Source organism: Pezoporus wallicus, unplaced genomic scaffold (assembly GCF_028554395.1).
Source record: "Pezoporus wallicus isolate ANWC-B61680 ecotype Strahan unplaced genomic scaffold, APGP_CSIRO_Pwel_v1 contig_9925, whole genome shotgun sequence".
NCBI classification, from domain to species: domain Eukaryota; kingdom Metazoa; phylum Chordata; class Aves; order Psittaciformes; family Psittacidae; genus Pezoporus; species Pezoporus wallicus.
The window spans coordinates 1-12,438 of record NW_026642671.1 but is presented as its reverse complement, the minus strand read 5'-3'; the positions used below and the strand labels follow the sequence as shown (position 1 = coordinate 12,438).

Genomic DNA, 12,438 nt, shown 5'->3' with positions numbered 1-12,438 from the left:
TATGGGGCTGCCCCATAGATCCCCTTTGTGACCCCCATCCCGCTATGGGGCTGCCCCATAGATCCCCTTCATGACCCCCGTCACGCTATGGGGCCACCCCATAGATCCCCTTTGTGACCCCCGTCCCGCTATGGGGCCGCCCCATAGATCCCCTTTGTGACCCCCATCCCGCTATGGGGCTGCCCCATAGATCCCCTTTGTGACCCCCATCCCGCTATGGGGCTGCCCCATAGATCCCCTTTGTGACCCCCATCCCGCTATGGGGCTGCCCCATAGATCCCCTTTGTGACCCCCATCCCGCTATGGGGCTGCCCCATAGATCCCCTTTGTGACCCCCATCCCGCTATGGGGCTGCCCCATAGATCCCCTTTGTGACCCCCATCCCGCTATGGGGCTGCCCCATGCCCCTTTGTGACCCCCATCCCGCTATGGGGCTGCCCCATCCCCTTTGTGACCCCCATCCCGCTATCCCCCATAGCCCCTTTGTGACCCCCATCCCGGGGGCTGCCCCATAGATCCCCCCCATTATGGGGCTGACCCCCATCCCGCTATGGGGCTGCCCCATAGATCCCCCCCCATCCCGCTATGGGGCCCCCATAGATCCCCTTTGTCCCGCTATGGGGCTGCCCCATAGACCCCCCCATCCCGCTATGGGGCTGCCCCATAGATCCCCTTTGTGACCCCCATCCCGCTATGGGGCTGCCCCATAGATCCCCTTTGTGACCCCCATCCCGCTATGGGGCTGCCCCATAGAGCCACCCTGGCACCGAGGTCACCGTCCTGGACCTCTTTGACCGGGGGGCGTCGCTGCGGCCGCTATGGGTCCAGGTCGAGGGCTTCCGGAGGGCGCTGGAGCCCATCATGGCCAACGCGGCCGATGGGGTGCACCTGGTGGGGTACAGCCAGGGTGAGCGCTATGGGGAGATGGGGGGCAGTGGGGGGCTATGGGGGGCTATGGGGTAATGGGGGCTATGGGGCGATGGAGGTTATGGGGGCTATGGGGCAATGGAGGTTATGGGGGCTATGGGGAGATTGGGGGCAGTGGGGGGCTATGGGGTAATGGGGGTCAATGGGGGCTATGGGGCAATGGGGGTTATGGGGCGATGGGGGGCAATGGGGGCTATGGGGGCTATGGGGCGATGGGGGTCTATGGGGGCTATGGGGTAATGGGGGGCAATGGGGCAATGGGGGGCAGTGGGGGCTATGGGGCGATGGGGGCAATGGGGTAATGGGGGTCAGTGGGGGCTATGGGGTAATGGGGGTCAATGGGGGTCAATGGGGCAATGGGGGTCAATGGGGGCTATGGGGTAATGGGGGTCAATGGGGGAATGGGGCAATGGGGGTCAGTGGGGGCTATTAGGTAATGGGGGTCAATGGGGCAATGGGGGTCAATGGGGGCTATGGGGTAATGGGGGTCAGTGGGGCAATGGGGGTCAGTGGGGGCTATGGGGTAATGGGAGGCAATGGGGTAATGGGGGCTATGGGGCGATGGAGGAATGGGGGTCAATGGGGCAATGGGGGTCAATGGGGGCTCTGGGGCGATGGGGGCAATGGGAATGGGGGGCAGTGGCGGCGAATGGGGCTATGGGGGTCAATGGGGTAATGGGGGTCCATGGGGCAATGGGGGTCAATGGGGGTAATGGGGCAATGGGGGGAATGGGGGTCAATGGGAATGGGGGGCAGTGGGGGCGAATGGGGCTATGGGGGCAATGGGGGTCAATGGGGTGAATGGGGCAATGGGGGACAATGTGGGGCAATGGGGGGAATGGGCTCAGTGGGGCTATGGGGGGTAATGGGGGTCAATGTGGGGCAATGGGGGCAGTGGGGGCAATGGGAGGCAATGGGATCAATGGGGGTCAATGGGGGGAATGGGGGTCAATGGGGGTCAATGGGGAATGGGGGAAGTGGGGCAATGGGGGCAATGGTCAATGGGGGTCAGTGGGGGTAATGGGGAGCAATGGGGGCAGTGGGGTCAGTGGGGCAATGGGGGTAATGGGGGTTATGGGGCAATGGGGGTCAATGGGGGTAATGGGGGGCAATGGGGTAATGTGGATCTATGGGGCGCTCTGAAGTCCATGGCTATCAATGGGGGGTCAGTGGGGGACCCATAGGGGCTATGGGGTCAATGGGGGGCTATGGGGGGGGGGGGTGTCTATGGGAGGGTCCCTGATGCTGCTCTATGGGGCTCTATGGGGCTCTGTGTTCTCTATGGGGCTCACTGGGCTCTATGGGGCTCTATGGGGCTCACTGGGCTCTATGGGGCTCTATGGGGCTCTATGGGGCTCTATGGGGCGCAGGGGGCCTCATCTGCCGGGCACTCTTGGCCACGACCCCCAACCACAACGTGCACAGCTTCATCTCGCTGGCGGCCCCACAGATGGGGCAGTATGGGGGTGAGCGCTATGGGGCCCTATGGGGGGCTATGGGGCCCTATGGGGCCCTATGGGGGGCTTTGGGGGTCTATTGGGCCCCTATGGGGTTATGGGGCATCCCTATGGGGGGTTGATGGGGCTTCCTATGGGGCTCGTGGGGGGGGGGGTTATGGGGGTCTGTGGGGTGCTTATGGGGTCTATGGGGTCTATGGGGGTCTATGGGGTCTGTGGGGGACTATGGGTTCTTATGGGTTACTATGGGGTTTCTGGGATGCTCTTTGTTCTATGGGTCGCTATGGGTCAGTATGGGTCGCTGTGGGGTCTATGGGTCGCTATGGGTCACTGTGGGGTCTATGGGTCGCTATGGGTCAGTATGGGTTGCTGTGGGGTCTATGGGTCAGTGTGGGTCGCTGTTGGGTCTATGGGTGGCTATGGGTCAGTATGGGTCTCTGGGGGGTTTATGGGTCAGTATGGGTCACTGTGGGGTCTATGGGTCACTGTGGGGTCTGTGGGTCTCTATGGGTCTCTATGGGTCCCTATGGGTCCCTATGGGTCTCTATGTGTCTCTATGTGTCTCTATGGGTCTCTATGTGTCTCTATGGGTCTCTATGGTCCCTATGGGTCCCTATGGGTCTCTATGGGTCCCGCAGACACGGACTACCTCAAGTGGCTGTTCCCCCGGCACATGAAGTCCAACCTGTACCGGCTGTGCTACACCCCCCTGGGCCAGGGCGTCTCCATCTGCAACTACTGGAACGGTCAGAGCCAAAAACACCCAAAAACAGCCAAAAACACCCCAAAAACAGCCAAAAACACCCCAAAAACAGCCAAAAACACACAAAAACACACAAAAACACCCCAAAAACACCCAAAAACACCCCCAAAACAGCCAAAAACACCCCAAAAACACCCAAAAACACCCCAAAAACAGCCAAAAACACCCCAAAAACAGCCAAAAACACACAAAAACACACAAAAACACCCCAAAAACAGCCAAAAACACACAAAAACACACAAAAACACCCCCAAAACACCCAAAACCAGCCAAAAACACCCAAAACCACACAAAAACACCCCAAAAACAGCCAAAAACACCCCAAAAACAGCCAAAAACACCCCAAAAACAGCCAAAAACACCGCAAAAACACCCAAAAACACCCAAAACCACCCAAAAAACAGCCAAAAACACCCCAAAAACAGCCAAAAACACCCCAAAAACAGCCAAAAACACCCAAAAACACCCCAAAAACAGCCAAAAACACCCCAAAAACAGCCAAAAACACCCCAAAAACAGCCAAAAACACCCCAAAAACACCCAAAAACACACAAAAACACCCCAAAAACACCCAAAAACACCCAAAACCAGCAAAAAAACAGCAAAAAACACCCCAAAAACAGCCAAAAACACCCAAAAAACACCCAAAAAACAGCCAAAAACAGCCAAAAACACCCCCAAAACACCCCAAAAACACCCCCAAAACACCCAAAAACAGCCCAAAAACACCCCAAAAACAGCCAAAAAAACCCCAAAACCACCCCAAAACACCCAAAAACAGCCAAAAATAGCCAAAAACACCCCAAAAACAGCCAAAAACACCCCAAAAAAAATCCAAAACCACCCCAAAACAGCAAAAAACAGCCAAAAACACCCAAAAGCACTCAGAACCAGCAAAAACAGCCAAAAACACCCCAAAAACACCCCAAAACCAGCCAAAAACACCCCAAAACAGTCAAAAACAGCCAAAAAAAAGGAAAAAACAGCCAAAACCAACCAAAAACAGCCAAAAACACCCCAAAACAGTCAAAAACAGCAAAAAACACCCAAAACCACCCCAAAACCGTCAAAAACAGCAAAAAAAAGCCAAAAACACCCCCAAAAACACCCCAAAACAGCCAAAACCAGCAAAAAACAGCAAAAAACACCCCAAAACCAGCAAAAACCCGGCCAAAACCAGCCCAAAACACCCCAAAACCAGCCAAAACCACACAGACACCCAAAAAACAGCCAAAAAAACAGCCCGAAACACCCTAAAAACAGCCAAAACCACCTCCAAAACAGCCCAAAAACAACAAAAACCCAAAAACACCAAAAAACAGCCAAAACCACCCCCAAAACAGCCAAAAAAAGCCAAAACCACCCAAAAACAGCAAAAAACACCCCCAAAACACCCAAGAAAAAGCCAAAAACACCCCAAAACCAGCAAAAACCACCAATAAACAGCCAAAAAGCAGCCCAAAACACCTTAAAACCAGCCAAAACCACCCCAAAACAGCCCCAAACCAGCAAAAAACAGCCCCAAAACAGCCAAAACCAGCCAAAAAACACCCCAAAAACACCAAAAATCGCCCCAAAACCAGCCAAAACCAGCAAAAACCGCCCAAAACCAGCCCAAAACCAACAAAAACAGCCAAAACCACCCCAAAATCACCCCAAAACAGCCCGGATCGCCCCAAAATCAGCCCAAAACAGACCCGATTCACCCTAAAACAGCCAAAACCACCCCAAAAACACCAAAAATCACCCCAAAACCAGCCAAAACCAGCAAAAACCGCCCAAAACCAGCCCAAAACCAACAAAAACAGCCAAAACCACCCCAAAAACACCAAAAATCACCCCAAAACCAGCCAAAAACAGCAAAAAACGCCCAAAACCAGCCCAAAACCAACAAAAACAGCCAAAAACACCCCAAAAACACCAAAAATCGCCCCAAAACCAGCCAAAAACAGCAAAAACCGCCCAAAACCAGCCCAAAACCAACAAAAACAGCCAAAAACACCCCAAAAACACCAAAAATCGCCCCAAAACCAGCCAAAAACAGCAAAAACCGCCCAAAACCAGCCCAAAACACCCAAAACTGCCCCAAAACACCAAAAAACACCAAAACACACACACAAAAAAACCTACCCAAAATGAACCCAAAATCACATCAAATCAACTCAAAACAACCCCCATTGACCCCATTGATCCCCATTGACCCCATTGATCCCCATTGATCCCCATTGACCCCATTGATCCCCATTGACCCCCATTGAACCCCATTGATCCCCATTGACCCCATTGATCCCCATTGATCCCCATTGCGCCCCATTGATCTCCATTGCGCCCCATTGATCCCCGTTGACCTCCATTGCGCCCCATTGATCCCCATTGACCTCCGTTGCGCCCCATTGATCCCCATTGATCCCCATTGCGCCGCATTGATCCCCATTGCGCCCCATTGATCCCCATTGATCCCCATTGACCCCAATGACCCCATTGATCCCCCATGATCCCCATTGATCCCCATTGACCCCTATTGATCCCCATTGATCCCCATTGCCCCCATTGCCCCCCATTGATCCCCATTGACACCCATTGCCCCCCATTGACCCCCATTGCCCCCCATTGACCCCCCATTGCCCCCCATTGACCCCATTGATCCCCATTGATCCCCATTGACCCCCATTGATCCCCATTGATCCCCATTGATCCCCATTGACCCCCATTGACCCCCATTGCCCTCCATTGACCTCCCCAATCCCCCCATTCACCCCCACATTGCCCCCCATTGATCCCCATTGACCCCATTGATCCCCATTGATCCCCATTGAGCCCCATTGACCCCCATTGACACCCATTGCCCCCCATTGACCCCCATTGATCCCCATTGATCCCCATTGACCCCTATTGATCCCCATTGATCCCCATTGCCCCCATTGCCCCCCATTGATCCCCATTGCCCCCCATTGATCCCCATTGACCCCTATTGATCCCCATTGATCCCCATTGCCCCCATTGCCCCCCATTGATCCCCATTGCCCCCCATTGATACCCATTGACACCCATTGACCCCCATTGCCCCCCATTGTCCCCCCATTGACCCCCATTGCCCCCCATTGATCCTCATTGATCCCCATTGCCCCCCATTGATTCCCCTTGACCCCCATTGCCCCCCATTGCCCCCCATTGACCCCCATTGATCCCCATTGCCCCCCATTGACCCCCATTGACCCCCATTGACCCCCCCATTGACCCCCATTGACCCCCATTGACCCCCATTGCCCCCCATTGACCCCCATTGACCCCATTGCCCCCCATTGACCCCCATTGACCCCCATTGCCCCCCATTGACCCCCATTGCCCCCCATAGAACCCCTCATTGAACCCCATTGATCCCCATTGACCCCCATTGACCCCCATTGACCCCCATTGATCCCCATTGACCCCCATTGCCCCCCATTGATCCCCATTGCCCCCCATTGCCCCCCATTGATTGATCCCCATTGACCCCCATTGAGCCCCATTGATCCCCATTGACCCCCATTGAACCTCATTGAGCCCCATTGATCCCCATTGACCCCCACTGAGCCCCATTGTCCCCCACTGAGCCCCATTGATCCCCATTGACCCCCATTGACCCCCATTGATCCCCATTGCCCCCCATTGCCCCCCTTTGATCCCCATTGCCCCCCATTGCCCCCCCAGACCCCCACCACCGGGACCTTTACCTGAACAGCAGCAACTTCCTCGCCCTGCTCAACGATGAGAGATTGCATCCCAATGCATCCGGTGAGCCCCATAGCGACCCATGGGACCCATAGCGACCCATGGGACCCATAGCGACCCATAGGGACACATAGAGACCCATAGAGACACATAGGGACACATAGAGACACATAGAGACACATAGGGACACATAGGGACACATAGGGACACATAGAGACCCCCATAGAGACCCCCATAGAGACACATAGAGACCCCCATAGTGCCCCATAGCGACCCATAGGGACACATAGAGACCCATAGAGACACATAGGGACACATAGAGACACATAGGGACACATAGAGACACATAGGGACACATAGGGACACATAGAGACACATAGGGACACATAGAGACACATAGAGACCCATAGAGATCCAGAGAGACCCATAGAGCCCCATAGCGCCCCATAGGGACCATAGAGACCCATTGAACCCCATAGAGACCATAGAGCCCCATAGAGCCCATAGACACTCCATAGCCCCCCATAGCTAGACCCACCATGCCCCATCGCCACTATAGTGCTTGTGCCCCACATCTCCCCATAGCCCCTATGGCCCCCCCCCCATCACCCCATAGCCTCTATAGGCCCTGCCCCACATCCCCCCATAGCCCCTATGGGCCCCCCATTACCCCATAGCCTCTATAGGCCCTGCCCCACATCTCCCCATAGCCTCTATGGGCCCCCCCATTACCCCATAGCCTCTATAGGTCCTGCCCCACATCACCCCATAACCTCTATGGGCCCTGCCCCACATCACCCCATAGCCTCTATAGACCCTGCCCCACATCTCCCCATAGCCTCTATAGACCATGCCCCACATCACCCCATAGCCTCTATAGGCCCTGCCCCACATCTCCCCATAGCCCCTATGGGCCCCCCATTACCCCATAGCCTCTATAGGCCCTGCCCCTCATCTCCCCATAGCCCCTATGGGCCCCCCATTACCCCATAGCCTCTATAGGCCCTGCCCCACATCTCCCCATAGCCCCTATGGGTCCCCCATTACCCCATAGCCTCTATAGGCCCTGCCCCACATCTCCCCATAGCCTCTATAGGCCCTGCCCCACATCACGCCATAGCCCCTATGGGCCCCCCCCCCCCCTAGCCTCTATAGGCCCTGCCCCACATCTCCCCATAGCCCCTATGGGCCCCCTATCACCCCATAGGCTCTATAGGCCCTGCCCCACATCTCCCCATAGCCCCTATGGGCCCCCTATTACCCCATAGCCTCTATAGGCCCTGCCCCACATCTCCCCATAGCCCCTATGGGTCCCCCATTACCCCATAGCCTCTATAGGCCCTGCCCCACATCTCCCCATAGCCCCTATGCCCCCCCCATTACCCCATAGCCTCTATAGGCCCTGCCCCACATCTCCCCATAGCCCCTATGGGTCCCCCATTACCCCATAGCCTCTATAGGCCCTGCCCCACATCTCCCCATAGCCCCTATGCCCCCCCATCACCCCATAGCCTCTGTAGGCCCTGCCCCACATCACCCCATAACCTCTATGGGCCCTGCCCCACATCACCCCATAGCCTCTATAGACCCTGCCCCACATCTCCCCATAGCCTCTATAGACCATGCCCCACATCACCCCATAGCCTCTATAGGCCCTGCCCCACATCTCCCCATAGCCCCTATGGGCCCCCCATTACCCCATAGCCTCTATAGGCCCTGCCCCACATCTCCCCATAGCCCCTATGGGTCCCCCATTACCCCATAGCCTCTATAGGCCCTGCCCCACATCTCCCCATAGCCTCTATAGGCCCTGCCCCACATCACGCCATAGCCCCTATGGGCCCCCCCCAAAGCCTCTATAGGCCCTGCCCCACATCTCCCCATAGCCCCTATGGGCCCCCTATTACCCCATAGCCTCTATAGGCCCTGCCCCACATCTCGCCACATATGCCCTATGGGTGCCCCATTACCCCATAGCCTCTGTAGGCCCTGCCCCACATCTCCCCATAGCCTCTATAGGCTCTATAGGCCCTGCCCCACATCTCCCCATAGCCCCTATGCCCCCCCATCACCCCATAGCCTCTGTAGGCCCTGCCCCACATCTCCCCATAGTCTCTATGGGCCCCCCCTCTCACCCCATAGGCTCTATAGGCCCTGCCCCTCATCTCCCCATAGCCCCTATGGGCCCCCCCTCTCACCCCATAGCCTCTATAGACCCTGCCCCACATCTCCCCATAGCCTCTATGGGCCCCCCCATTACCCCATAGCCTCTATAGACCCTGCCCCACATCTCCCCATAGTCTCTATGGGCCCCCCCTATCACCCCATAGCCTCTATAGACCCTGCCCCACATCACCCCATAGCTTCTATAGGCCCTGCCCCACATCTCCCCATAGCCCCTATGGGCCCCCCATTACCCCATAGCCTCTATAAGGCCCTGCCCCACATCTCCCCTTAGCCGCTATGGGCCCCCCATTACCCCATAGCCTCTATAGGCCCTGCCCCACATCACCCCATAGCCTCTATAGGCCCTGCCCCACATCTCCCCATAGCCCCTATGGGCCCCCCATTACCCCATAGCCTCTATAGGCCCTGCCCCACATTTCCCCATAGCCCCTATGCCCGCCCCCCATTACCCCATAGCCTCTATAGGCCCTGCCCCACATCACCCCATAGCCTCTATAGGCCCTGCCCCACATCTCCCCATAGCCTCTATAGGACCTGCCCCACATCACCCCATAGCCTCTATAGGCCCCCCATCACCCCATAGCCTCTATAGACCCTGCCCCACATCTCCCCATAGCCTCTATAGACCCTGCCCCACATCTCCCCATAGCCTCTATAGGCCTTGCCCCACATCTCCCCATAGCCCCTATGCCCCACCCCATCACCCCATAGCCTCTATAGGCCCTGCCCCACATCTCCCCATAGCCCCTATGCCTGCCCCCATTACCCCATAGCCTCTATAGGCCCTGCCCCACATCACCCCATAGCCCCTATGGGCCCCCCCATCACCCCATAGCCTCTATAGACCCTGCCCCACATCTCCCTATAGCCTCTATAGACCCTGCCCCACATCTCCCCATAGCCTCTATAGGCCTTGCCCCACATCTCCCCATAGCCCCGATGCCCCCCCCCAACACCCCATAGCCTCTATAGGCCCTGCCCCACATCTCCCCATAGCCCCTATGGGCCCCCCATTACCCCATAGCCTCTATAGGCCCTGCCCCACATCACCCCATAGCCCCTATGGGCCCCCCATCACCCCATAGCCTCTATAGACCCTGCCCCACATCTCCCCATAGCCTCTATAGACCCTGCCCCACATCTCCCCATAGCCCCTATGCCCCACCCCATCACCCCATAGCCTCTATAGGCCCCCCCATTACCCCATAGCTTCTATAGGCCCTGCCCCACATCTCCCCATAGCCTGGAAGCGGAACCTGCTGCGTATCCGGAGCCTGGTGCTGATCGGGGGCCCCGACGACGGCGTCATCACCCCCTGGCAGTCGAGGTGTGGGGCTGCCCCCCAAGCCTGCCCCACACTTAGGGGGCACCCCCCAACCTCCGCCCCCCCATTGACCCCCGGCTTTGTCCCCTTGAAGCTTCTTTGGCTTCTACGATGCCAACGAGACCGTGCGGGAGATGCAGGCGCAAGAGGTGCGGGACCCACACTTGGGGGGCAGGACCCATAGAGACCCATGGGGACCCACACTTGGGGGGCAGGACCCACAGTTGGGGGGCGGGACCCATAGAGATCCATGGGGACCCACACTTGGGGGGTGGGACCCACACTTGGGGGGCAAGACCCACACTTGGGGGGTGGGACCCATAGAGATCTATGGGGACCCACACTTGGGGGGCAGGACCCATAGAGATCCATGGGGACCCACACTTGGGGGGTGGGACCCATAGAGATCCATGGGGACCCACACTTGGGGGGTGGGACCCATAGAGATCCATGGGGACCCACGCTTGGGGGGTGGGACCCATAGAGATCCATGGGGACCCACACTTGGGGGGTGGGGGTGGTTCCACACAGACCCATGGGGACCCACACTTGGGGGGTGGGACCCACACTTCCGGGGTGGGGGGGACCCATTGAGACCCTACTTACGGGGCAGCTGGGGACCCCAATTTGACCCATTGCCCCCCATTGCCCCATTCCCCCCATTGCCTCCCATCACCCCCATTGACTCTCATTGACCCCCATTCCCATTACCCCATTGCCCCACATTGACTCCCATTACCCCCCATTACCCCATTCCCACTGCCCCCCCCTTACCCCCATTGCCCCATTCCCCCCATTGCCCCCATTCCCCATTGACTCCCCATTGCCCCCCATTGCTCCCCATTGACCCCCATTACCACATTGCCCCATTGACTCCCCATTGCCCCCCATTCCCCCATTGCCCCATTGCCCCATTGCCCCCATTGCCCCCCATTGCCCCCCCATTGCCCCCCATTGCCCCATTCCCCCCATTGCCCCCCATTGCCCCCCATTACCCCATTGCCCCCCATTACCCCCATTGCCCCCCATTCCCCCCATTACCCCATTGCCCCCATTACCCCCCATTACCCCCCATTGCCCCCCATTACCCCATTGCCCCATTACCCCCATTGCCCCCCATTGCCCCCATTGACCCCATTGCCCCCCATTGCCCCCCATTACCCCATTGCCCCATTGACCCCATTGTCCCATTACCCCATTGCCCCCCATTCCCCCCATTCCCCCCATTGCCCCATTACCCCCATTGCCCCCCATTGACCCCCATTGACCCCCATTACCCCCCATTGCCCCCCATTACCCCCCATTGACCCCCATTACCCCCCATTGCCCCATTACCCCCATTGCCCCCATACCCCCCATTACCCCCATTACCACATTGCCCCATTGCCCCCATTACCCCCATTACCCCATTGCCCCCCATTACCCCCCATTGCCCCCCATTACCCCCAGGTTTACTCCCAGGATTCCTTTGGGCTCCGCTCTTTGGCCTCCCGGGGGGCACTTGGGGGGTGCTCGGTGCCGGGGGTCCCGCACACGGCCTGGCACCAACTGCGCCCCATCTACGAGCGCTGCATCCGGCCCTGGCTCACCTGAGCTGGGGGGAGCTATGGGGAGCTATGGGGAGCTATGGGGAGCTATGGGGTAGTTATGGGGCGCTATGGGGCGCTATGGGGGGGTTATGGGGTGGTTATGGGGTGGTTATGGGGATCTATGGGGAGCTATGGGGCACTATGGGGGGGGTTATGGGGTGGTGTGGGGCTGGGTTATGGGGCGCTATGGGGGGGTTATGGGGGGCTATGGGGGGTTATGGGGTGCTATGGGGTGGTTATGGGGATCTATGGGGTAGTTATGGGGCGCTATGGGGGGGGTTATGGGGATCTATGGGGTGCTGTGGGGTGGGTTATGGGGTGGTTATGGGGCGCTATGGGGGGGGTTATGGGGTGGCACTATGGGAGGGTTATGGGGTGCTATGGGGATCTACGAGGTAGTTATGGGGAGCTATGAGGGGGTTATGGGGCACTATGGGGAGCTATGGGGTAGTTATGGGGATCTATGGGGTAGTTATGGGG

General features: G+C 57.9%; 1 protein-coding gene across 1 annotated transcript; it reads left to right on the top strand.

The window, feature by feature from the left end:
- Positions 1-753: 753 nt before the first annotated feature.
- On the top strand, positions 754-11,962 carry PPT2 (palmitoyl-protein thioesterase 2; the record flags this gene model as incomplete). The annotated part of the gene is made up of 7 exons (XM_057431938.1): positions 754-907; positions 2,298-2,393; positions 3,023-3,130; positions 6,838-6,921; positions 10,288-10,372; positions 10,464-10,518; positions 11,819-11,962. Coding segments are annotated over 7 exons (726 nt in total), but the record flags the coding sequence as incomplete, so codon positions are not given.
- Between the last annotated feature and the right edge of the window lie 476 nt (positions 11,963-12,438).